Genomic DNA, 24,666 nt, shown 5'->3' with positions numbered 1-24,666 from the left:
TTCAATCATAAATCGATTAATCATAAAACAGTGGAATTTCAGCGGGGAGGCCAAGCTGTACAGGAAGCGAGCGAAAGCTATGACGTCACGTACGCGACCTCCTCCTGTGTACTCTTGAGTCTTTCTAATTAAAAAGCTTATATCTCAACAGTTTTACCACAAAGTATGACTTTCTTGACCTTAACATTTATGTTTTAAATTCATTAACAACATATTTAGATTTCATGTCGCAACTCAAATGGAAACAAAAGACAATATTGCTCTCCCCATTCACTGCCATTCATATTTTTTCCGATCTAAGGTCCCACGAGCTCTACAGGAAGGGGCGTGACTTCGGCACTCTATTGCCCAATAGGAAATGTAGAATACTCAAAAGTACTTTAAAAGTACTTGAGTTACTTTACTCAGGGAGTAACGCAGTAAAGTAACTGGTTACTTTAAAAAAAAAGTAACACAGTAAAGTACTTTGATTACTTTTAAAGTAACCCTTACCCAACTCTGGTGAAGATATCAGTCATGGAGATGTCTGCCTTCTCACCAGTATAATGGAGCTAGATGGCACTCAGCTTGTGGTGCTCAAAGCACCAAAATACACTGAAAAACTGCAATGTCTCTTTCCAGAAATCATGACCCGGTTACTCAAGATAATCCACAGCCCTTGTTGTGAGCAGTTTCATGAAGGAACTATATTTTCTTTAACAAACTATACCCGCCAACCGTATCATCATGCAGAAGGAAGCGTGCATCTACTGCTAGCTTACCTAGCACCACTGAGCTAGCTAACATTACAGCTCAGCTAAGAAGGATGACATTTATTTATTTTATTTATTTATTTATTCAACAGGGACAGCACACAGCTATTTAGCTGCACCAGAGTTAGCTATAATATATATTCATCTGTAGTCCCTTCAGAGGAAACAGAGAATAATTTCTCTACTAAAAGACACTATTATATAAAAAAAAAAACCCACAATTATAAATGAAGCATATTCATGACACAGCAGCTTCAGCAATAACAATGGCAAGACAACATCGGATCATAGCAACATTAATATTTACATTAATGTTTACATCTCATGCTGTCATGAAGACGAGCCTCTAGTCCATGAGTAGATGTGCGCTTCCTTCTGCATGATGATATGGCTGGCAGGTGCAGTTCGGTAGATAGATAATACTGTAAAACTTCAATTAATAGCCCAGGCTAATATTTGCTCATTCATTGAATCACATCATCATTGAACTGAAGAGGCCTATATTTGGGACAGGTGTCTATGTCGGGCAGGCCTTTAATTCCTTTCACACGAAATTGCTGCTCGGCAAAGACCAGGAAATACAATAGTTTTTTTTATTTAAACCAGTATGAATATTAGTTGTATGAAAATTAGGCTTCAGATAATATATCAATTATGAATCATTCATTTGATCTAGCTCCGACAGAAAGCGCATCAGAGAGGGAGAGAGTTACGGCACTCAGGGATTACAGCATCCGGCATACAGACAGAACACCACTTTATCCTGTTAAAACGATCCTCACACCTTGGATTATTACAATAATAATTGAGACGAGGCTTTTAATTGAAGTTTTATAATAGTTCCCACATGAAACTGCTCACAATTTTAATTGAAGTTTTATAATAGTTCCCACATGAAACTGCTCACAACAAGGTCTGTGGATTATCTTTAGTAACCAGGTCATGATTTCTGGAAAAAGGCATTGCTGTTGAGTTTTTCAATTTTTTTTCTTTGGCACTTTGAGCACCACAAGCCAAGTGCCATCTAGTTCCATTATATTGGAGAGAAGGCAGACATCTCTACAGCTGATATCTCCAACACTCTGCAACTCACACCAGAACAATCTAGACTCATAAACTGCACTACAGGTAAGAGAGAAAATATGTAGTTTTCATTTTGGGGGTGAACTGTCCCTTTAAAATCACACTGTAACATTTGGGTTAGAAAATGTTTCCAGTTTAGGATATTGTTATAGTTTCACAATATGTATATCTAACAATACAGGAGCTCAAACAACACCAGTCTGGGAAACATCACAGCATATCAGCATTGTAATGAAACTTGCAATTCTTGTAAGTTACTTCAAAGCAGTGCCTTTTTGATCAGAGTTCTGATGCTGGCCAATGTGATTATATTCCACAATAACACTGGTCACATCTTGTCTCTCATTCGATTAAGAGTGTACAGAGCAACTTCATCTCCTTTAATCGTTATCATTGCAACCGACACCGTCAGTTAACAAAAACATTGTGTGGCCAGAGCAGCAATGTTAATACAATGCTTCTGTCAACCTATCACATGGAGTATTTTACAGTCCTGTATGTTCTACATACAGTAAATGGTCAAATCAGTATAATAAATAGACGTATGATTGACAAAGATAACATGGAATAGCACTTGCCTGATTTTTTCTTTGGTCTGGATTTTTTTTCATGGCCACTGTTGGTATGTCCTCGACAGGTATTTTTTGCCTTGGCTTACATTCAGCAGCAGGGTATTCCCCGAGATACACTGGGGGTTCCGAGCCATTACTACACGCCTGAATCAGGAAAATTTTCTATGAAGACATCAGCTATTAATATCTGACTTGGATGTAAAAGATCCAACTTGTTATATACTGTAAGGCTGCTAACATGCAGGTAAAAGCTTCTTAAATGCAAAGAAAAATGGAAAGAAGGCACTTTAATCCATTATATAACAAGTTGCACCTCAGAGTGTCAGCACTTCCTCTAAGAGAATCCGTTTCTGAAAAAGCACAGAGCATAGATCTCCATCCGCAGGTGGAAATGTCTGTTGAATGCATATCATCCACTCTGAGGGAGCCCCCCTGTCCACACAATAGCCAGCGACAGTGTAAGCATCTTCCCCCGCTGTGTTCCACCCCACAGGCAGTGCACACCGATAGGCAGAAAAACCAGTGGGAGTGATCCAGCCCTCTTGAGATCAGTGTTCTACAGCATTGGTTGACATTTTTCATTTTTTCCTTCCTCCCCATGTGTCTGTGTCTTATTCTTCAACCGGTGTAACGAGCTGATGTTGTGTTGTCGGCAGAGAAGGGGAGAATCACTGCAACAGCTAAAGGGAGCTCCTCACTCCTCTGCATTGCTGGAACACTGTTAGCTCTCACAGTGAATGTGGTACTGGCTGCTTAGACTGACTACACAAAGCCATCCTATTTCCAAAGGCTATGATGGATTTAATTGCTGTCCACACATAAAAGATAACACAGCTATTGTTCTGTGAACATGACAAAATCAGCAGCTGCTCAGGTTTGGTGTAATAATTCTTGAATATGCTGTAACGTTGCCATCACATGGTACATTTTGAATGACTCAGTATCTAAGAATTGTTTCCCCTGAGGGAAAGGAAAAGGCATTACTGCTTACACATTTCATTTCACCACCGAGTATAACTCAGTACACAGAAATAGCTACGCTTAGAAATGACATTTCAATTCACATAGCAGCACACGGTGCTCAGGACAAAAGAGCACAGTGGGCACGCTGAGAGTTTGCTCACACACTTACGAATATTCACATTTTTAAATAAACCGAGGCTAAAAAAGGCACTAACTTTACAGCCTGATACATCAATAATAGCTCATAATAAATCACCAAAGGCTGAGGTCACAAAATGTACTTTCATAATTGTGGATACCTACAGGCTTAATTACATGGTTTGTTGATTATATAACATCAGGTCATAGAGAGTGTCTTTGTTTCCTTGGCAGCTGCACTTTACTGTACGTGGACCTTTTCAATGTTTTTTTTTTAGTTTCTCCATTTATGAATTCAACATTAATTTAACAAAGTGGAAATCAGACATGATCCTCAGTCTTGTGACAAAAATAACACAGTGTTTTAGTGTAAGCTGAAGCAGGCTTTGGCACAGGCTATGTGCTGGGATATTATGCTGTCGCAGAATGACTGTGCTCGTACTGTGACTGTACAGGTATTAGTTTGTCTGAGTAATGTGTTATATTAAAGTGATATTGCACAATGTTCCAAAACTGCTGGGGTCACACAATGAAAGAAGAGCCTGCCAGCTCTTACTCTAAGTTGTTTTGTGGTTATCATCACACATCCAGTGTTAGAATGACTTATTGATGCTAAAATGCTAAATACTGCTACAGCGTTGTTACACTGACAAACAGATCAACAGATAAAATGACGACATGTGATGTGACAGAAGTTGCTTGTAATGATGAAACCACGGAGAATTATTACAAAAGTCCTCGGTCCCTTTCAGTTTAGCCCCTTATAGCTTTGGTTAGTTTAGTTTTGTTTTCATTTCACAGCCTGCAAATTAATTTCCCTGAAAATACTTTCTGTCGTGCCATAACCACTTTAGAGCGTGGTAATGTGTTATAGAGGGCATGACACAATTTCATACTACTACAGTATAAGTTACCTTGTTTCAGCAATTTTCTTCAATCTAGAGCCAAAACCAATCTGTTCTATTTTGTCGTGTTTAAATTGACTTATGTCTGAACAAAGCACCTTAAGTTTGCTCCTTAAGCATGACACTTAGGGTTTAGTTTTTCTTTAGCTGAGGAAATTACTTCAGGGTGTTGCACAGAATCTCTTAAAAGGTTTCTTTAGTCAAGGAAAGACATTTACTGTACTGAAAGAGATTTTACAGCAGTAAAACTCTACTGTTTCCATGGAAACCATTTCCTTGCTTGAACGTGTGCTTGTGATAGCCTAGCCTACCTGTTGCACCTAACTATCGTCTCACAAAGTTGGCCTGGCAGTAAAAAAAATGGCAGGAAAACAAAATTGGTTGGGGGAAGACAAAATCATGCTTCTAGAGGAATTCAGTAAAAAAAGACAGAACTGAAAATAATGCTTAAAATAGCAGCAAACATGAAGCAACAAACATGGGAGGAAATTGCACAGAGCAGTTATTAAAGAAGAGCGCAGCTTTTGAAAGTCTCGTGATTCTACATTGCCAAAAACTGTGTTTAATTTGTGTAAAACAATAAGTGTTAATTAACATTTAAACTCATGTTGGAAAAGCACTGGGACATTTTGTTTCCTGGTGGTGCATTGTTTTTTCTTCTTTTTTTTTTTTTTATTCCAGTGGCCAAAAATATATAATGATGTAATGCTATATTGCGATATTTCCAACTTAAGTAAACTATGATAGTTTTAATTAAAGCTAACCTTAAGAATAATAATTTTCCAGTGAACTCCAATAAAACTAAACAGTTAGTTTCACTTGGTTTTTTTCATTGTGATACATGTACAGTTAATATCCTTTGTTTTTCTTTACTGTATGTGACTGCTACTGTTTTGCATTTACTGTAAATCCAAAATCTGTTTTTTGGTATTTAACTCAGGATTATGAGAACTGAGAGGGTAAAAATATTCCCTGTGCTCTACTGAAAATAAAACACCAGGTTTAAATCACGGAAAGCAATCAAGGGATTTTGTGTAGCTGATTGGCAAACTGCATATTCTGCAATTTCCTGCACAGACGTTTTGCTAAATGTGAGGTGATGAAGAGATTGTAAAATTGTTTTCAATGTAGTTTTGTCAGCGCTGCCTATACTGACTGCACATGTCAATTCAATTTCAACAAAATAAGTGTAAATAATTACAACAAAATACCACATTTATCAGTCATAATGGTGTTGTATGAGATCATAAACTTTCCTTAATCCACACTGTAAGATGGCTACTGATCCCAGAGAGGCTTAATAATTAAAGACCTAGGACAGATTCAGTGCTTCAGCCATGTTTACTTATTGACATGTCCTCTGTTTTTCATGAACTCTATTCTACTGAATATGAGAATGGGAAACAAAGACCGCTCATATGAAAATCCACATTACAGTTGCTGTGATTATGACAAAACAGTCCACTACTGCAAGTCTTTGAATGGCTCTAATAAACTCTATAATTACCATTCGGGATTTCTTGTCCTTTAAACAAGTTTCATTTGTTGATCTACTATCATATCGGCCTATAAAAGCAACAGGGCGATGTAGGGGATTTCCACAGTGTAACTGCAGCTCCACCTGTTCCCTCACATTAATGGTCCGGGAGAAAGACAACATGGTGAGGACACTGTCCAACCACACTGGAAAGGGGCCATGGTCATGCTCAGCGGTGACGTCTTAAGTTCCTAGTATTAGGCCTCTTCAAACACTATATTCCTCTGCAAGCTTTGAAGAAGCAATTTAACCTTTTTAAATAAAATCGCTATCAGTTATTTGCTGAGCTATTATTAACCACCCAGAGGATCACCAGTATCTGCAGCTCTTCTCAGCTCTATGCAGCTTTAAGCATCTTTGAGCTCAGTATTTTGGTTTAAGAGCCTGCAGCTCCCTGTTTACTTCAGTTTCACCGGCCTTTTCAACTTCCAGAAAACACAAAAGTTCATGTTCCTTTATATCAACTGCTTGTGTAAATATGCAACCGTTTGCTAACAAGTTCATTATATCAGCTCAAAAGGTGCTACTATCAGCTTACAGCTTGTTTCCACTGCCACCAAGTGGCCAAGAATTTGTTAATGTAGGTTTGAAGCTGTAATAATCAATATTTTAATGTGAATGTACAGAATGTATAATGATCAAGGCATCACTTGAAGGAATTAACCTACATATATTTCTCACCCAACCGTGCATTTCCCCTAAGCTCTATTTTTCAGGTCATTGTTTTGGTTTTAGGGCTGCAACTTTACAGTTTCGGTTCACTATCTGCTTGTATCATACTTGCTTGTATCGTTTTCAGCTGCAGCAAGCGGCAGTTTTCAAAGAAAAAGCAGATGAACTCACTGTTTACTAACTGCCTAGCAACAAATGTCAGACAAATTTAGCAGCTAACAGGTGAGCATAGTGGAGCGTTTACCTGCTAAAGTGCCAGATATTTTTCTCAGGAGTTGTTGGAGACCAAAAATAGAGGTGAGTGGGAAACATATCCCCGAGTGAATGCTAATGTTGCTCTGTATCCGTGTAAATGGGCAACTATTTGCTAATGCTTTCGCCTTCAAGGATGATAATATTTCAGTATAGTGTTTACAACTTGTTTCACTGCCCTCAAGTGGCCAAATTAGAGCTAGATTTAAACATGTATGCATAATTATCATCTTTATTATCTATCTATTGCTTTGCTTTTATTATTTTTACATTCAGTTACTCATTTGTGCTGTTTATGAAAACACATTTGACAGAATAACGCACAATTAAATGCTAACTTTAGAAGAGGATAGAGATATTATTCAGTAATATGTGCATCACAACACACGGCAGACACTTTAATGCTTCTGCGTATTTAGTAGATGTTGTGGATTCATAATTGGCCCTTTCCCTGATCAGTAGAGGGAGGGAAAAAAGTCATACAGGGCCGGGCTAAAATTAGCAGTGATGTCTTCCTGTGTAACAGGAGAGACGTTGGCCTGCTAACATCACAAAAATCTAAGGCCTGGCACATTCCACTGTATAAATAACTAGGGAGAGTTGGTGGATGAGGGGGGCGGTACAGAGAGACATTTTCAAAGAGGGAGAGAGAGAGAAAGGGTTCAGGCAGTACCGCTGAGTGATGGGACAGCTGTAGACTACGCACATGGCAAAGCAGCACAGAGCTGAATCCAACTGAAGGTTAAAATGGAGAGCCAAAGTAAAACTTCTCAACCAAGATCTTTTCAAGCCTCGTTTGAGGAAAGCTGATAGGATTTTTGACTACTGAATACTGTAGAGCTACTACTGTGCCTGATATTCAGTCTCTGCATCACAATCACACAATCTATCTAGCTTAAGATCATTTTGGGTGTACCACAACACAAAACAGATCCAGGAGCATAAGGATTACTGCCTGTGTAAACCTCGTTGCCTGTTAATGCTAATGATGTTCTTGTCCAGCTCAGTTGCAAAACTGACAGACTGATCTTACATGAAACAAAATGACGGGAATCTAGGTGACTGATTTTTGGTAATGTCCTTAGTGAGCTGTGCAAGCATGATTACTGCTATCATTCAGTATCACAAGGGTGTTGTGAAATAGCTTACTTCTCTATTTAATTGTATTTCTAAATATAGTGACTCCCCTTGGGTGATGCTTGTAATAAAGGTGACACATTAAAAGTGCGTGAACTGTGAAAACTGAAAACAGTGAATTAATTGTGCCATTAAATATATGAAGTTGGGATTAAAGCTGGGGTAGGCAGTTTCATTTTGGCTTAAGTGAGCAAAAATCCCTTAATAACTTTTCACCATATTGCAATTCAAGTCGACTGAGAGAGCGCTAGAGTTCTGTCACTCCTCTTGGCTCTGTTTATGGGCTTTAGAAAATCTAGCCTGTGACAGAAGACTTTGGCCAATCACAGTTCATTTCTGAAAGAGGGCTACAAATGCAGATGTTTCGTCCAGTCAGTGAAAGCCTGATTCAGTGGTAGTGAGAAAATGTTGCTAACTGTTTAGCCTTCTGCTAACCAGTGCTCACCCCCTTTAGTGAAAGCCTAATTCAGTGGTAGCTAGAAAATGTTGCTAACTGTCTAGCCTTCTGCTAACCAGTGCTACAGGCTCATGGCTAGAGACTGGAATCACGATGTATCCTCCACCTCTCTCCCCCAGGCCTCCAGGAAGTGCATCTGGCTTTGAAGCCAATTTACGGAGTGGCCAAACAGTGGAATTACAACTCCTGGACCAGTCACGTGATGCCACTGGGCCCAAAAAGACTTTTTCCCCATGGACATACATTCAGAAGGAGACGTCTGTAAATCTGTGGATACATTTTTTTGAGCATCACAACCCCTGCGGAAAAACTCACTATCAGGATGTAATCTATTTGGTCTGATAACATTTGGAAAGTCTAGAAGACCCATAAGATTAAAGACTTTTATCCCCATTCGGTTTAGCAGAGTGCTAAACAGGAAGTAAATAGTTTTAAGTAGACTGGCGGAAGTCTCTAGTGTGCTAGCTCTATGGGCTAGCAAACTGAATCATCACATGCTGACTCATCAAACTTTCTGTTGCTGCCATCACACAGTTTAGACCCGACGCTGCTGCTGGCCAGCAGCCCCTTGACACATGGCGCTTGGGGGTTTGTGCTGGTGGAATTCAAACCACTACAGCCGCCAACCAAAGGCCTGTCTTCAGAGCTGCTGTCCGCTGTCCTCCTAGCAAAGCAGTCCATAGCGGTGGTGAGCAGGGCGAGGGACTGTGGGATGGCTGGCTAACTAATTTTTGTCTCATTTGTGGTCTGACAAACAGAGAGTGGGGCAAGGATGTGATGTATACAACTCTACAATGAAATAAGATTAATTAAATCAATGTATGAGAAAGACTGGGTTACTGTATCAAGCACGTGCACATGCTTGTGGTCATCTGGTGGGCGGAGCTTAAGACAGAGGGGAGAGCTGTAGCAGGAGGGTGTATTTTTACATCCTACAGTTTTTTTTCTTTTTTCTGCCTATCCCAGCTTTAGGGACTAAATAAAGTTTAGGAAATGACTATTCACTGGAGGAAAGGTATGATTACTGTATTTATATTGTAGGCTTCTTCCCGTTTTCTAATCTGTTGTTTTGCATCAGTTATACTCATAACAAAGTCAGTCCTACTAATTTACACTAAGTTGTAAACTATGGAACTGGAGAGGGGAAAGTTCAATTACTTTTCCAATAATCACAAAATGAAGATGTCTTAAGGCCAGGCAGCAAAGCCCTGTCATTAATTCCCATGTGCCCACATCAGTGCATCTTTTTAGTGGACTATATCCAAACATCCAATATTTATACAGTAAAGGAAATATAATACACTGTGGTATCTTGCTGCCCACACTAAAAGGAATCCTTGTCATCACGTTGTCCAGTCTGCAGGCATCACCACTCTTTTAGTACCCAATTTTTGCACTGAGCTTGCACAAAGCATCTCACTGCTTAAGGTCAGCAGAGATTGTTATGTAAGCTATTCTAGATCATCAGAGAATGCTGTCATTTGCCAAAACTTTACTCATGTTAAACTGATTGAACTGTACTCAGCAGTGATGAGTCTGGACATATACCCTCTCAGCAGGAAAAGGCTGTTCTAAATTGAAAAACGACTTTCCGCCTCACACTCACGTCGAGCACTGCGGAACAATGACAGAGTACTTTAACTGATATATGAAGGGCATATGTGTGGAGCTAGTGGTATCATTTTTTAAAGCAGCTGAGGTGGTCAAAGCATTCAGGTGAGCTGAATTTAGATCAGTGCCAGAGAGCACAAGATGCATGACAAGAGGTTGTGTTGATCACAGTGGAAGAGCTACAGCAGCCATCTGAGCATTCTTGGCTAGAAATTGAGGAATCTGACTGTGAAACACTTGAAACTTGCTCTGGCTGAATTTGTCAAAGGCGAGTGTTTAAGGAATGATTCATTTTGAGTGTTTCTGCGTGTATGGTGGACATCTAATCAGCTCTCTCTTCATATGCTAATCTGATACCCACAATTCCTTATTAATACAAAAACAATATAACACAAAAAAAAGCATTTTGATGATGGAAATATGAACATCTTGAGAATACACATGACCTAACAGGGCATCTACATTTGCAAACTGGCCGCATCTAAAAAGATAAACCTCCATCACTTCAGAAAAACATCTATCAGAGATGTAGTGTTGCATCTAGTGCAACAATCATCTGGACCACAATAGCACAATAGTAGGATGACTCATTCTGGATAAATATCTGTAACGGACTAATGCAATAATTCAGTTTGTTTGATGCATAGTAATTATTATCATCATTATCATTAATTACACCTTATATGACACAAGTTATGAAAAAAGAAACTCTTCTCGACAGAACCAGTTTATCCCTGTGCTTGTTGCGTCTGTGCCTCTTTCCAGATGCTTTTGGAGACGTTTTTTTTAAAAAAATAAACCCAGCACCTTTATGTGACTTGCAAATCAAATCAATTGCATGTAATACATTCCAGTAGATCTTACTGTATGCTTTGATATATGTGGCAAAGAAATATTTTAATGAGTTTAACAGTTATTTATAGAGGACAAAATCAAAAGCAATGAGACAAGGGGAATATACATGCAATAGAGCAAAAGAGAGTTTTTGTGTTTGGCTTTACATCTAAAAAAAAAAAAAGTGTCCCTGTATATTTTCACATGTTGTTACCTCTCTTTTCTGTCTTTTTGAGGCGCATTAAAAAAATTAAATAATTGGATATCTTTAGTATGACTTGTACCTAAAAATTGTTTTTCAAATCACTGATGAACAGAAGTTCAAAGATAGAGCCAGTGATCTGCACTGCCTGGCCAAGTACCAGATAATAACAGAAACCATTTAGTCCCTCAACAACCTAAATTAATTTATGATGAATATACAAGTAGTAGTACAAGTCCTGTAATAGATATCAGTCAGTGTTATCACTTAATGTTCCAGCAAAAAGAAAAGGAAGCCAGTCAGGCCCACATGACGTCTTCTACTTACTTGTCAGGAGGCTAGGCCTTTTGAATGACTGTGGCATGCTGGGTAATTTTCATGGAAGTTATTACAATCAATAGTCGTGTAGTTAAAACCGAACTGTCTGCTTGACAGCAATATTACTGATACCCTTAAATACATGTAACCGTGCATTAGAAGACTGAATTATGTGATATCAGATGGTTATATATGTTAGTATTCAGGAGTTCTTGAATACTTCAGTGTGTGAAGTAGTAAGTGTTCTCAGCGGTATTACCTTCACCCAGATCCAAGACAGCCAGCACAGCGCTGCTCCGTGCCTCTCCCACGTGATTATTGGCGATGCAGGTGTAGAGGCCAGCATCACTGGGTTTGCAATCCCTAATCCAGAGCCCTCCGTACTCCTGGTTCTCCATGTTGAGGAGGTCTTCATTGTGGTACCAGTACAGAGAGGGCTGGGGGTCTCCAGCCACTGTTACCTTCAGACGGATGTCGCATCCCGTCCCCACAGCGGCGTTCCTCATTTTGCGTATAAAAACAGGAGGAGTTGGGGTGGGATAAGAGGGTCCTCGAGGGTCCGGGACAACTTGCTCGGGGCTCGCTTTGGACCGTTTTGGGGGGATGATGGGGCTCGGAGGTGCCGCTGCTTCATCTGGCCCTTTTTTCAGGGTCACTTGCACCTCAGCTTTCCTCATGGTTGAGCTGATTTGGTAGATCCTACTATGGAGTCTGTAACTGTGTATGTGGATTGTGTGCCTACAACACTGACTGGGCCCTCTCTCAGTATTCTAAACCAAAATCCAGTGAGGGCGTTAGAGTCTATGAGCAGCCTTTACATATAAATTACAGTTTACAAAGTTCTCACATTTTCGAATTTAAGATCATCTGTAAGTTTCTATCATTTGAAAAGCCAATCATAAGATAAGAACAGATATGTTTCATATTAAGAAACATATCTGCGGTGGATGAATCCGCTCAAATGGCTGCTCTCTATCCTGAGTTGTTGACCAAAGAGGAAAAAGAAATAGTTGATTACCAGGTAATTAGGTAGACAGAGATAGCTGCCACTCTCCTGCCCAGAGGTATTTTTAGGGCAAGACCCACTGGATCATGTTGCATTAACAGCTCCTTTGACTCGTCTCTTGGAAGTGACGGCCCTGCTTTTCCTGATGTTCTGACTTTTCAGCCTTTTATAACCATTTCCCAGCGATGTGTAACTTCTCCGCAGAACAAGGTGAATCTTCAGCGACTTTCCTCTTTATTCCCAGTGGCCTTGACATCTATTCTTCCATTTGAATGCAAGCATCAAGTCCTGTCCAGCAAGTTGCACACTGCCCCCCCCTTCCTTGTCCCATGAGTTAAACCACCCCACTCATGATGTCCCCCTACCTCTGCCAGCCAGTCTGACGGGGGAAATGACAGTCAGAGCCCAGCAAGCCGTACAATGACAGCTGCATGGTGATCCGTCTGCCCAGTCACTGCGAGGCTCCCGCCCCCTTGTCATTTTTAGCCAACCTGAGGTCAGTAGAACATGTGAGATGGTGCAACACTTGGCACAGAGGAAGGGGGTGGTCGGTATGGGACAGATCTTTAATTTGTAGGTCAAATGTAGAGGCTGTCTTTGGCTTCCCGGTTTTGTTGAGGTGGTCAGATATCATAAAAATGAAAATATTATCACTGCATTAACATTGCCAGCCGGCAGCTGTGACCCTACAATGGATATTTAAAGTATCTACATGTGCTGACAAAGTTGAGCCAGTATCCTAGATTGCAGAGTAGTTGCATCTGTTGAAGACTGATGTCTGAATGAAGCAGTTCAGTGTTGTAAAATAAGACTTAAGTCACCTTGGAAGAAAAGCAGGGAACTAGAAATAACTCTACTATCATCAAGATATTGCCACAAGCAGATTCAAACACAAAATCCAGCCAGGCACCATAACCTAATTAATGTTAGTTTAACAACACTGAAAATGCATTTTGTAATGATAAGTTAATGTACGTACGTTGTACGTTGTTTCCTGTTAAGGCAAGCACTAAAGGCTTTTATAGAATGTTTATGTTATAACACTAAGTGAGATGTATTCCTGCATTATTATTGCTAGTAGTAGTAGGCTGGTAGTAGCTAGTGGCCCTTATAGCTGTTGTTGTAGTGTTGATAGAAAATATTATATTAATGTCAGTGGTTTTCAGATTTCAAATTTGGAATTCCTCTACTAGCAAAATGTCTTTATAAACAACACAATCTCATGATGTCGTCACATATCAACTTTTGGCCGAGATATGATGTGCAAGGTACTCTGGATGCGTTGGTTGCTGATGTTCTGGGACACCAGGTCAATTTCAGCCTGTTACATGCGTTGTCTGTTTTTTAAAATACACTTCCATTTTCACAGGAAATGAACAGTTTGCATACTGCGCTTTCAAAATAAATGCACTACATTGGTACAACACCGCAAATTGACGTTTTTTTCCTTCAACAACCAACGCATGTGGTTGAGTTTGCCTACACACGTGGTTGGGTTTAGAAAAAGAGACCAGGGTTTTAGGCTTTACAATCTTACAGGAAGCGAACACTGGCCTCCCTGGTGAGAGTCAGTGGTTGATAGACCCATCCACCACCAATCCCACCCAGCCTACTCATACTTTCGCTGCCTTAATTTTAATTTTTGTCCTGCCGCGTTTCTCCCTAATGCCACCGGGTGTTGTGAAACAATAGCGGTGACCAGCCATGTTTTATGCCGACATAAACGGATGGCTTTTAGGTTTGATCTTATTATGTTCACCATGGTGTAATGTAACACACAGCAAGCTCATTAACTTAGTTGAATGAACTTGACTATGTTGGCTCTGATTTGGTTTTGATGATGCATTAACCCTGAATCAAACTGTGTGAAGACTAACCTAATGTGGTAATAAGCAAAATATTTTTCTTCTTCTGCTTTTTATAAGCTGCGGTGCCTGTCAGCTGCATTTGCCTAATATCAGTTTGTAAACAGACTTATTTTAAAAGGCTGTTTTTTCTTTGCAGAGGCAGAAAGGCTTGACTCTTTGACCTCCACTGATTACTGTAGTGTTGCTGCTGCAGTCATCACAACTTCTGCTATTTTTGAAAAGGCTGCTGTGGCTGTTAACATAAAAAACACTACCAGTCTTATCTTCTAGCAGTATGTCAAATGTAAAAGGTTATGTGAAGTATGATGTGACTCAGTGGTGTTATATTAATCAGAAACACAGAGCAGTGTACATGTTTATATAAAACTTTAATGATGATTGCAACTGTACAGACTGCAAACTGTTTGCCATGTGAATAAAAACCAGCTGTCTTCACCTAAATATACATAACACTCAAACAGTCTTACCTACAAAAAATTGAATACATTACTATAAAAACATAAATGGAGTTTTACAGCATTGTACAGGATAGTTTTATGGTGCTGCTGCAATTGGCGCAGTACACCTTGAGTAAAATGCTCTCTCATAAGACAGTGATATTGATTTGGAAATTTGAATAATGTAGAAAATCATTTTTGATAACTCACCCTCTCTACTCACTTAGAGAAAAAAAATCATCTACACTGTCTTAACTAAAGAACCAATTTAAGCTTGTTTTCCTGAGCTTTCAGCTGCATCTTGAAGTGTTCATCCCGGGATGCTTTGTTTTATTGTTGTTACATAGTATTACTGTGTTGAAATATAGTGACACTTCAAATTGAAACTTGACAAACATGTTTTACACAGTTTCCTCTGAACTACACGTGACTTAAGAAATAGGGAGATTTGAGTGGGTAACCACAACAACATCGAAAATGTTTACAGCTTAACTTTAAAGAACATTTCTCTGGTAAATACTGAGCTGAAGCCAAAAACAAGTTAAATATGATGATAAAAAAAATAGACAAAAGAATGAAAAAATATTTACAAATTTGATTAAATGTCCAAGGCCACGCTTGGCAAATTTTGTTAAAAAAAAAAGATTGAAAAGTCCCACATTGTTGCAATACAAATGCAGTTAAGTATCAAAACTAGTACTCTGTTGTCCAGCACATGAGATCGTGCAGTATATACACTGATGTGATTAATTTATGTGAATATTTCAAAGTGTCTCTCTGGTCATCTCACATGACTGTAGATGTGATTTCTGATGACAGTGAAGACCTGCTGGTTCTTGACACAGATGCTCTCCCCAGGATGCCCATCTTCCTCAATTTCTGCAACAGATTCTTCCTAAACTTCTCTCCAACAAAGGCATACAGCACTGGGTTGACACAGCTGTGAAGCAGGCCCAGACTCTGAGTAGCAAACATGGCCTGATCAACTGCCATCCTCGCTGGGCACCCGTACGGCACTATCTTTGCCCTGAAGAATGTATCTGCCATCACTGCAATGTGGTACGGAGTCCAACAAAGCAGGAAGGCGACAACCACGCACACAATCACCCTCATGGCTCGTTGCCGCTGAAACCCCCCACGGATGTGAAGGAGGCGCTGGATGGTTACTCCATAACAGGGCAGCATGATGGCCAAGGGGATAAAAAAACCCAAAGCGTGGCGAAGAATCCTGGTGGCCAGCCGCCACACGTCAGCACTGCCGGGATCGTACAGTTCAGCACATGCTATCTGACTAGAGTTTTGAGATTGGGAAGCAGAATTAAAAAGCCCTGGCAGAGACAGAAGCACTCCAACAGCCCAGACAGCAGCACAAACTCCCCAGCTGACTAACTGTCTGTTAGCCCTGCGAGCCTCCATAGCTCGCACAATCACCATGTAACGGTCCATACTGATGCAAGTCAGGAAGAGGATGCTTGAGTAAAAGCTTAGCTCTTGGAGGACGGTGACAATTTTGCACATGGCGTCTCCAAACACCCAACCCTTTGTCACAGACGTGGCCCAGAACGGGAGAGTGATGGCCAGCAGGAGGTCTGCAATCGCCAGGTGGAGGAGGTAGAGGTCAGAGGGAGGCAGCGACTGCTTGCTCAGGCAAATCACCAGCCCCACCACCAGATTTCCAGGAATGGCCAACAGAAAGATGATGACATAAAACACGCTGACGACGACCATCACAGCATCAGGGGCAGAGAAGGGGTTGCAGGGTTGGGTCTCAGGATTTATAATAAACTCCGAGTCATTGTAAGTAAAGTTGAGCTCTTCATAAATCGAGCCAAAGTCTATAAATAGAGAAGATGTGGTTGGATCTGAGGACAGCAACAAAATACAATTTTAGTAAGCCTGTTAACATAGGCCCAATTAAAATACTTAATGTACTTTATAACAGATCAGACTGGCCACAGGCAGCATACAACATCACTGTAGGGGAGACCGGGGTTGGTTAGCACACTTTTCATTCTCTTCCATATTTCTCTGGCATAATTCATGTTAAAATATTCAAACCAGAAGTAAATGCTTACAAATATGTTTTAATGTACATAAATCTTTTTAAAATTAGGTGATTCATGATTAAAGTCCTGTTGCCAATCAGTCCCATCATGGGGTTGATTAGCACAATGTTTAAATGCTATAGTTACAAAAAATGAAGCAACCTAAAGCTACAATTTGAACATTTAATATAAACAAAAACCAGAAAACACTACAACTAGCAACTACTAGGAATGTCTAGTTACTTTTGTCATAGACCATTGAAAGCAATAAAAATTAACTAACAATATAAACATTGCTTTTAATCTTTCAAAATAGTTTACTGTTACAGTTGGTTGGCTCACGTGCAAACCAACCCCAAAATCAGTGTGCCAACCGACCCCACCCACTTTTGACCCAGATTTGTGATGAAATCATGTGATCCATCACTCATCAGGCTTTCAAATTTTATATCAAAATGTATCTGATTGCTTCGTCTATGAAATAAAAGTAACACATTTTCCAATATTTCTCTCGAACACAATTTTATGTCCCCACAGATCACTTTTTTTTACTTTCTATAACCTGCTATAAAATTGAATTGTTACCCTCACCGAAAACGCTGGTGACTTTCAGATGTTTTAATTACATTTTGATGTTAATTTTGTGTTTCTGTGACCTTTAAAGGACCAGATAATAGTGTGTGAACCAACCCCAGTCTCCCCTACATCGACAAAACACCAGCTAATGAGCTATTTAATCATGTTCGTTACAGTGTTAACATATCATGTAATACATATTTTTTACTGTTTTAAAAATAATATTGAAGCAGCCTACATTAAAAAAAAATTATATTATAATTTCCATAAAATTGCAAGTCCCCATTTACCTATTACCTATTTCAGGACGGTATTAAGGGCTACACATTGTCAAGCTGTCTGTAATACAGCAGTAATACATGTATTAATTCAATATCAGTCCATATAAGATTATTATTCTGAAGATGAAAATACTCACCAGCCATTGTGGTGTCTTCTTTGTGGGAAGCACTGGGTATGTCACAAGGAGGCAGAGAACAAAATGCTGTATGTCTCTTCACTCCTCCCACCACTGGTAACCATAGGCCCATTTCCTCTTTGTCACACGTACACGGATTCTGATTTGCTCAAGAATACCAAAACAAAGATTTTAAAAACATAAAATGAAGCACATCACATCTTCAAATACAGTTAGAAATTGCATTTAAGGTCTTATATTTTTGTAGATGTAGGCTTGTACACTATTGTTATTTTGTAAATTAAAATGTGTGTTTACACAGCATATTCAGTAGTTAATTGGGCTGCAGGCATATTGCTAGACAAGCATTAATACAGATTTCCAATCCCATTTTTTATGTAGTGAATACTGACTTGTTAATTCCATTTTTTGCTGAGCTAATATTAGGCTTTTTACCTTTTTTTTTTTTTTTTGCTGCCTTTGTTTATATTGTTAAGAAATGTATACATAAAGAAAACTGTGTGCAGAATACTTCCCTATAAATGACTCTGCAAAATCTTTTAAGAGAAACAGACTGAAACCTCGATCTGGGCCTCTATAAACACGCGGTGATATTTGAAATACCACATGATGTGACTACATTTCTGAATGACCGCTGCTGCTGAGGAAGTTCCCGGCTCATGACATGCTTCTTGTGTTGACACATGAGCGCCGAGCATCACATTTCCTGCCACACTTCTCATGTGTTTCAACTTCCAGTGTCACAAGAATTACATTTTTTTTTTCACAAGTGGAATTACATAAACATGTTTTGAACATGTGGGTAAGACAGATAATGGGGCTACTAGATTTTAGGAGTGGGGTTTCTGGAAGTGTTAGATAGGAATGTCCCTACAGTCTCATTTTAGTTTCACATTTTATGCAGCTACAGTGGCACTCATAGTGATGACAGGTGGTTTTGTTTCTCTTCCATTCTACTTGGCTAATAAAAATCCCATTTTCCCACAAAGAACAGATAGCGTTAATTTAGACTAAACAGACTCCATTGTGTCACTTGAAATGTTCATCACACGTAAACTCTCATTTGAATAGCATCTCTGCTGCTTCACCACTTTGGACACACTGATCTGTAAGAAAGTGCGTCAACAGTGAAATGGGGCAACGTCGACACCCAGAGGCCATCATGTTTAGGTGCTTGGTGCAACAAAGGATATGAAGAAACACAGGGGTTTATTGTATGCAATGCATTGCTTCAAAATGGAATACTTGATGTGAAGGCTTTGGGTTTGGGAAGTATAAATGTGAAAAAGGAAGTTAAATACTTTCACACAACCTGCATTTAAAGGTAAAAAGGGTACACAACCCACTACTCAGATATAGCACATAGTTTGGGGCATCTTCCAAAAAAGCAGTTTGGGTTTATAGCCACTAGATGGTGCCATAAACACAACATATTGCATGAAATTTGATGGGAGGAATATGTACTGTGTCTGTGATACAACGGCAAGTCTGTAGTGGTCACTTGGAGGGCTTTATACTGTTCTTGTGTAGGGGTCTGACTATGCCACAAGTATTCATCATGCCAAACTGTGTACATTTCCACAAAAGGTTTGAACAAAAACCAAATAAACAACATTTTTTTTTCCTTCAGGTTCTTGCACATGAACTGCCCCAATTTGTTATAGCCATTTTATTAAGACGTTTTATACCTTCTTAAGTGCAGTATGACCAACTTGACACACATTTGATTGACATTAACAGTAGCTTAACTGTAAACAGACTACAGACTACATGTGGCAGCAGAATTACTGTAAAATTTATTTGGTGAATGGTTTTGCCAGTATTCGAGTGGTCCCACCTTGATCAAGGTACAAGTGATGGCAAACAAAAAAAAAAAAAAACTTGCCTTATGAAAAAACAGTTTAATGTCAACCTACCTACCTATCATTAAAAATTCTAAACTAACACCTTTCCTTTCACAGAGTCACTTCGGATACAGTTCGGTTAAGAGAAAGAGAAGACCCTTTGCAGAATATCATGTGTGCATTCAGTCCAAGAACTCACTTTCACCAACTTAAGGCCTTTTCCACCAAAAAAGCAGAAACGGATTTCCTGATTTTAATGACAGCAAAGTTTGCCTCGACATAAATTAAGAGAAGAAAGTGCATCAAGTGTTCAAGTAGGGTGTATAGTTTTGAAATATCATAAAAGGGAAGGGGGGTTGGGACAGCGTATGAGGGAGGAGACACTGGCACAGAACTGCCAATTTGCAGTGAGATTTAGAGGACAGGGGTGTAGACTGAGAAGGTTGACCACAACTCAACCACCAAGGCTCGACTATAAAAAGAAGTCCTGCTTGTGCATCAAGTGGTAGATCACAATCACACTGTGCTGCTTACTGAGAGCGCTATTTGCACTATGCATGACAAACGACACATCTGACTATGTTAGCCTGTATAAAAATGATGCAAGCAGTCCCTAAATTTAATTTATTTTGAAAGTCAATATAGGCTGTTAATAAAAAAGAAAAGGAAAAAAAAAAAAAAAAAAAAAAGGGAGCGGGGGAAATGGGGATGTCCATAGTTTTCCCACAAGATCCCCCCCCCAAATCCCAATTTCATCTTTTGGCACGCCGTGGGTCCCTGCCGTTGCTAATGGTAACCGAAGACTTTGCAGCTGTTGGGGGTCCTGCAGCAGTAGCTGGAGGCGCTCCATTGCCAGGTGATCGACCGTTGGGTCGTCCAATGTTTCCAAAGGCAGGGTCACGGGGGGCACCAGGTGGTGGGTTGTTGTTGGCAAATGGCGGCATGGCACCATTACCTGTGGGTTAAGAAATACATGTAGTAATCCTAGAAAAAAAAAATGCAGCTTTGACATGTTATAGGTTTTTTTTCCCACAGATACTGCTCTTACTGTCAGTAGGAAAAGCACAGCTATAAATAAAGAAAATTAATGAAGGCTAAATCCCATTTAGCTGCTTTGGATTCAGGCTCCTGGTTTTGTGTATGCTGACTCACTGTCACACAGTCATGACTTACTGGCACACTTAAAGAGAACAGAGCCATTATTATCATTAGCACCAAACATGTGCTTTTCCTGCTATGGCAAGTCAAAATGTGTGCAAAGTTCCATACTTTTGTCATATTTCCACTTAATTAAATCAAATCTGTTGAGTCAAATGTTATGTATGCAATTACATAAAGAAACATACTAACCTGGTGGGGCAGGTGTACCTGAATTCTGATTGGGCGGAGAGTTTCCCCTCTGATTCTGGTCTGGTTTACCCTGTTAGTAGAGGAGAATGACACCTTTAAAAGACAGTTGGCAGCTTTTATGTAAATAATTCTGTTTATTTGCTGAAACTTTCACTATATTAAAAAAGAAGTACAAAAGGTAATCTGTGAGGGAAAAAATAATAATTTCACTCCTCTTACTCTGCTTCTAATGGTGTTTGCTAGAGTTTACTGCGGCGCGCCAAAAACAACCAACACATTTGTCGATGACAAGTTGGGAGTGGGTGCATGACTACTCACAGACTTGTTTTGCTGGTTTGTTTGGGCTAGCAGCTCTGGGTTTGGTTCACTGAAGTTGGGCACTTCTGAATACACCATACAAAACCTGTGGAGACAAAACACATGTTTTTAGATAATATTCAGAAACTGTTATGTTAGAATAAGAGTAGAATGGAATAAGAGTTTGAAACTGTTGAAGTCTGACCGTAAGGCAATTTAGATTTGAGGTTTTTCAAAAAGCAAAACATTTAAACCATTTAAAAAGGTCAAGCTGCTTTTTAGTATTTTTATAATTATGAAGTTTTCTATAATTTTATATTTTTATATACATAAATCTTTTATGTATTTATTTAACAATTTTTTAATGTTCACAAATAACCCCAGAACTTAAATTTAGTACATAAAGACTTGTGGCCAGCTACTCACTCTCCAATCTTCTGAAGATCCCCTCCTCTTCCAGTGTATAGGGTCAGGCAGCCTTTCCATATTGATGCATAGCTAACACAAAAATCTCAAGTTAAAACTTCTGAAAACAAAAGATTATTTTCGCCCAGAATTCAAACCTAGGTTGTTCATGTACACAACCACCTGTAAATCTAAGTGTTTGGGTGTGCATTGATCTCTCAGTAAGTGCTACACATTAAAGGTGTACAGAGGAAGTAGTGTTAACGTCATCAGTTCCCATGCATGAGAACAGTCCTACCCTCTGGTCAGCTTGATGATGTCCCCTGCCTGAATAAGGCTGCCGAGCTCGTCCCAAACAGAGATGGCAATGCTCCCGCTCTTGTCTGCCACCTTGCACGAGCGCACCTCATGACCATCTTTCGTTTTGGTTACTCGTCCTGAAAGAACAAAGCAGAGATGTGTTAGACAACCTACTCAAAACACATCTAACCACAGTGAAACCACTAGCGTGTTTTACGAGTTCATTAAAATCATAGTCCAAGTCAAATGTAAATTTTACTGCCAGTAATAGTGATGTTGCTGCTGGCCCCTTTAACAGAAAAGACGAGTTGATGAAAAGGGAGAGACGCTTTAGCGTTATGGTCCAACTAACTTACCTATTTCCAACACGATGAATACGATATTCAAATTTTTCGACCCAGGCTTCACGTCCTTTATCAAAAACAGGGCCTCGCCTGTTGCGGTTGCCATTTTAGACACGGAGAAAAATAACCACTGTTCGTTCCCTGTCACTTAAACTCAGTGGGAGTAACGCTAGCCGCTGGCTGTCGTTACTTTGTAATGGGAAGCTACACCGTTAGCTTTAGCTCAGCTAATTAGCCTGTTAGCTTAATGCTAACTTGACACTACTTCAAACACAAACCGTAAATATAGAAGAGCGGGCCAGTTGCTAAGGTAGTCGAACACATTCAAGCCGAATGCATTTAACGCTGATAGTGGAAGAAAGAGCTGAAACGTAACAGTTAACTGCCTTCTTCAAAACGGCAAACACACTAGCAGGGCGGCCAAATGTGCTAACCGAGTAGCTTGGCTAAGAAACACTCCGCTAAACGTTATTTAGCTTGAACTGAATGCTAGTTAGCTAGCTGCCTTCTTTCAGTTTCAAGATGTAAGAGTCTCTGTTCATGTATCTTCTCACGGTTACAGCCATAATGGCAGCTCTTCACATAACGTAAAGCTAATGTCAAAATCGGAATATTGTAACCAGAAAACACTCAACAATCTAGCAATGCGTGTGGCCAAAAATGTCGAATACAGATAAAATAGTATTAGTAGACTGATAAATCCCGAAACGCGAGGAAAATATGAGATGTTTCTATTTTCAAAGACGGCTCCACTGGCTGCAAGTTAACACCAGCTGTTGAAAAATGTCTGTAATACGAGCTATTTGAAGATAAGTTATCTTCCTCGACCATTTAGACAACTCCAGTTCATATTTTAATATCGACCGCACTTCCTTTGTGTGCCTCTTTGCTAGCGCGCAGTCTGGCCAAATTCTTTGTCTTATAGGACCAGTGTGTCTATATCCAACTGTGGCCCCTAAAACGTTGAAAGCCTTGTGTTAAATGCCCTGGTTATATATGCCTACACAACACTAAAGCCCTAAAACGCTGTCTAAAATCTGTACAAGCTGTTCACAGCACGCTTTCCCCCTGCTTCCACAATGCCCCAAAAACTACGTCAGAGCCTACTGCTGGTCGTATTTATACAACACGGTCAGTTCCATTATCCCACATGGGGCAGGGGTATACACATAGAAATTTCCTTTTGTGTGCTCTTATACAATCGATTCAACAGATACTGACAATTACCGGGCTTTTATTTGTACATACAATGCAATGACAAATACACGCAGACAATGTGCTGACCTGTGTAGAGAAAAGAGAGAAAGTAGTTGGTTTGTACCAAATGAATTCCATTCACAAACAACGCGAGAAATAGAGTAAATGTGAGAGTGCAGATGAAACTAACGATGGTGAAAATATGTTCCGTGAGGCCACATCATTCATTAATTTTATGTCATCACAGGTAATTGTTACTTGTATTATTAATCATCAAATTTAGGCCCGTTTGACTCTCAATGCTCGGAGCGACAAATGCGTCCGAGTTGGGAATATACACTCGTTATTTGCGTGTAAAATGCGGTACAGCATTACACATTAATAAGTGTAGTTGACCGTATTATTAAGGCATGTCTGAAGTTAAAAGGAACTACGTCACGAACAGGATTCGAACCTGTGCGGGGAAACCCCATTGGATTTCGAGTCCAACGCCTTAACCTCTCGGCCACCGTGACTCTGTAACATGGTAAATCTGTGAGGTGTATTTTTGAAAATAATAACACAGTATGAAATATGTCAGGAAATGGTTAATATGTAGATTTGTGTTTTTCTGGGCTGTTAATTACAGAAGTGTCATCGAAAATGACGATATATAATGTGAAAGAAGCACAGAGTGTTGATGTGACTTTGGACACAAGAGGGAGACATACACCGTCAAAACACCTCGGCTCACTCGCAGGAGTTGAGGGAAAAAACAACCTCGGAGTGTAACTTTACCATTAACACTTTCGAATAGCCTGAGAAAGGCAGTATTTAGGTCACCAAAACAACTTAGATACACATTATCGCGAATTATCGTATCATATTTGTAAACAGTTCCAACGTTAAAGAGCTGGTGCACACAAATTACAAAAAAGTATTTTCTCTTTAGGCTATAGTCATAAATGCAAATAATTTAAAATGGCTGTCCAATACAAAAGAAGCAAATGGAGTTTCATTTAAAAAAAGAAATAAAATGAAATAATTCAACAGCAACATTTCAAGGACATGTCGTCAACAGTTTTCATAGGGACTATTTCTTCTGTAGAAAATAGCTCCAATCGAAATAGTTTGCAGTTTGTTGTGAGCATTACTCAGAGTAAAAGG

At 39.6% G+C, this 24,666-nt stretch overlaps 3 protein-coding genes and 1 non-coding gene across 6 annotated transcripts in view; all 4 read right to left on the bottom strand.

Moving 5' to 3' along the window:
• The window catches only part of spegb (striated muscle enriched protein kinase b), a 48,733-nt gene extending 35,916 nt beyond the window's left edge, over positions 1-12,817 (bottom strand). For both annotated transcript variants that reach the window (XM_050048930.1, XM_050048931.1), the window contains exon 1: positions 11,693-12,817. In XM_050048930.1, the coding sequence (XP_049904887.1) occupies positions 11,693-12,110 (418 nt within the window). In that variant the 5' untranslated portion in view covers positions 12,111-12,817. The remainder of the gene's footprint in view (positions 1-11,692) is intronic.
• Positions 12,818-14,672: 1,855 nt separating this feature from the next.
• Positions 14,673-19,407, bottom strand: LOC126393065 (C-X-C chemokine receptor type 2-like). Of its 2 annotated transcripts, none has more exons than XM_050048916.1 (2): positions 17,784-19,407; positions 14,673-16,606 (listed from the first exon to the last, which is right to left on the bottom strand). In XM_050048916.1, exons 1-2 carry the CDS (start codon positions 17,893-17,895, stop codon positions 15,531-15,533), a joined length of 1,188 nt encoding a protein of 395 aa, XP_049904873.1. In that variant the 5' UTR covers positions 17,896-19,407; the 3' UTR covers positions 14,673-15,530. The 2 variants fall into 2 exon arrangements, with proteins under 2 accessions (XP_049904873.1, XP_049904874.1); XM_050048917.1 differs by having other exon boundaries at positions 14,673-16,579; positions 17,784-17,889.
• A 257-nt stretch (positions 19,408-19,664) lies between these two features.
• On the bottom strand, positions 19,665-23,412 carry nabp1a (nucleic acid binding protein 1a). Its single transcript, XM_050048919.1, has 6 exons — positions 22,336-23,412; positions 21,978-22,116; positions 21,701-21,772; positions 21,296-21,380; positions 20,978-21,047; positions 19,665-20,582 (listed from the first exon to the last, which is right to left on the bottom strand). The coding sequence occupies exons 1-6, from the start codon at positions 22,427-22,429 to the stop codon at positions 20,380-20,382; spliced, it is 663 nt and encodes a 220-aa protein (XP_049904876.1). The 5' UTR covers positions 22,430-23,412; the 3' UTR covers positions 19,665-20,379.
• A 541-nt stretch (positions 23,413-23,953) lies between these two features.
• trnas-cga (transfer RNA serine (anticodon CGA)) lies at positions 23,954-24,035 on the bottom strand. Its single transcript has one exon. It is a non-coding gene; the product is annotated as a tRNA-Ser (tRNA).
• Between the last annotated feature and the right edge of the window lie 631 nt (positions 24,036-24,666).

The sequence above is a fragment of the Epinephelus moara genome, chromosome 7 (genome assembly GCF_006386435.1).
Source record: "Epinephelus moara isolate mb chromosome 7, YSFRI_EMoa_1.0, whole genome shotgun sequence".
Taxonomy (NCBI): domain Eukaryota; kingdom Metazoa; phylum Chordata; class Actinopteri; order Perciformes; family Serranidae; genus Epinephelus; species Epinephelus moara.
Note: the sequence above shows the minus strand (reverse complement) of the source record. Positions and strands in the feature narration are given on the sequence as shown.

Excerpts from the sequence above, each read along its gene's own strand:
- LOC126393065 (XM_050048916.1), bottom strand. The coding sequence starts at position 17,895 with ATGGGCCTATGGTTACCAGTGGTGGGAGGAGTGAAGAGACATACAGCA. Across the intron at positions 16,607-17,783 it reads AGAAGACACCACAATGGCTG|ATCCAACCACATCTTCTCTA; the intron begins GTGAGTATTTTC and ends TGCTGTCCTCAG.
- nabp1a (XM_050048919.1), bottom strand. The coding sequence starts at position 22,429 with ATGGCAACCGCAACAGGCGAGGCCCTGTTTTTGATAAAGGACGTGAAG. Across the intron at positions 21,048-21,295 it reads CAAACCAGCAAAACAAGTCT|GGTAAACCAGACCAGAATCA; the intron begins GTGAGTAGTCAT and ends CTCTACTAACAG. Across the intron at positions 20,583-20,977 it reads AGGTACACCTGCCCCACCAG|GTAATGGTGCCATGCCGCCA; the intron begins GTTAGTATGTTT and ends CTTAACCCACAG.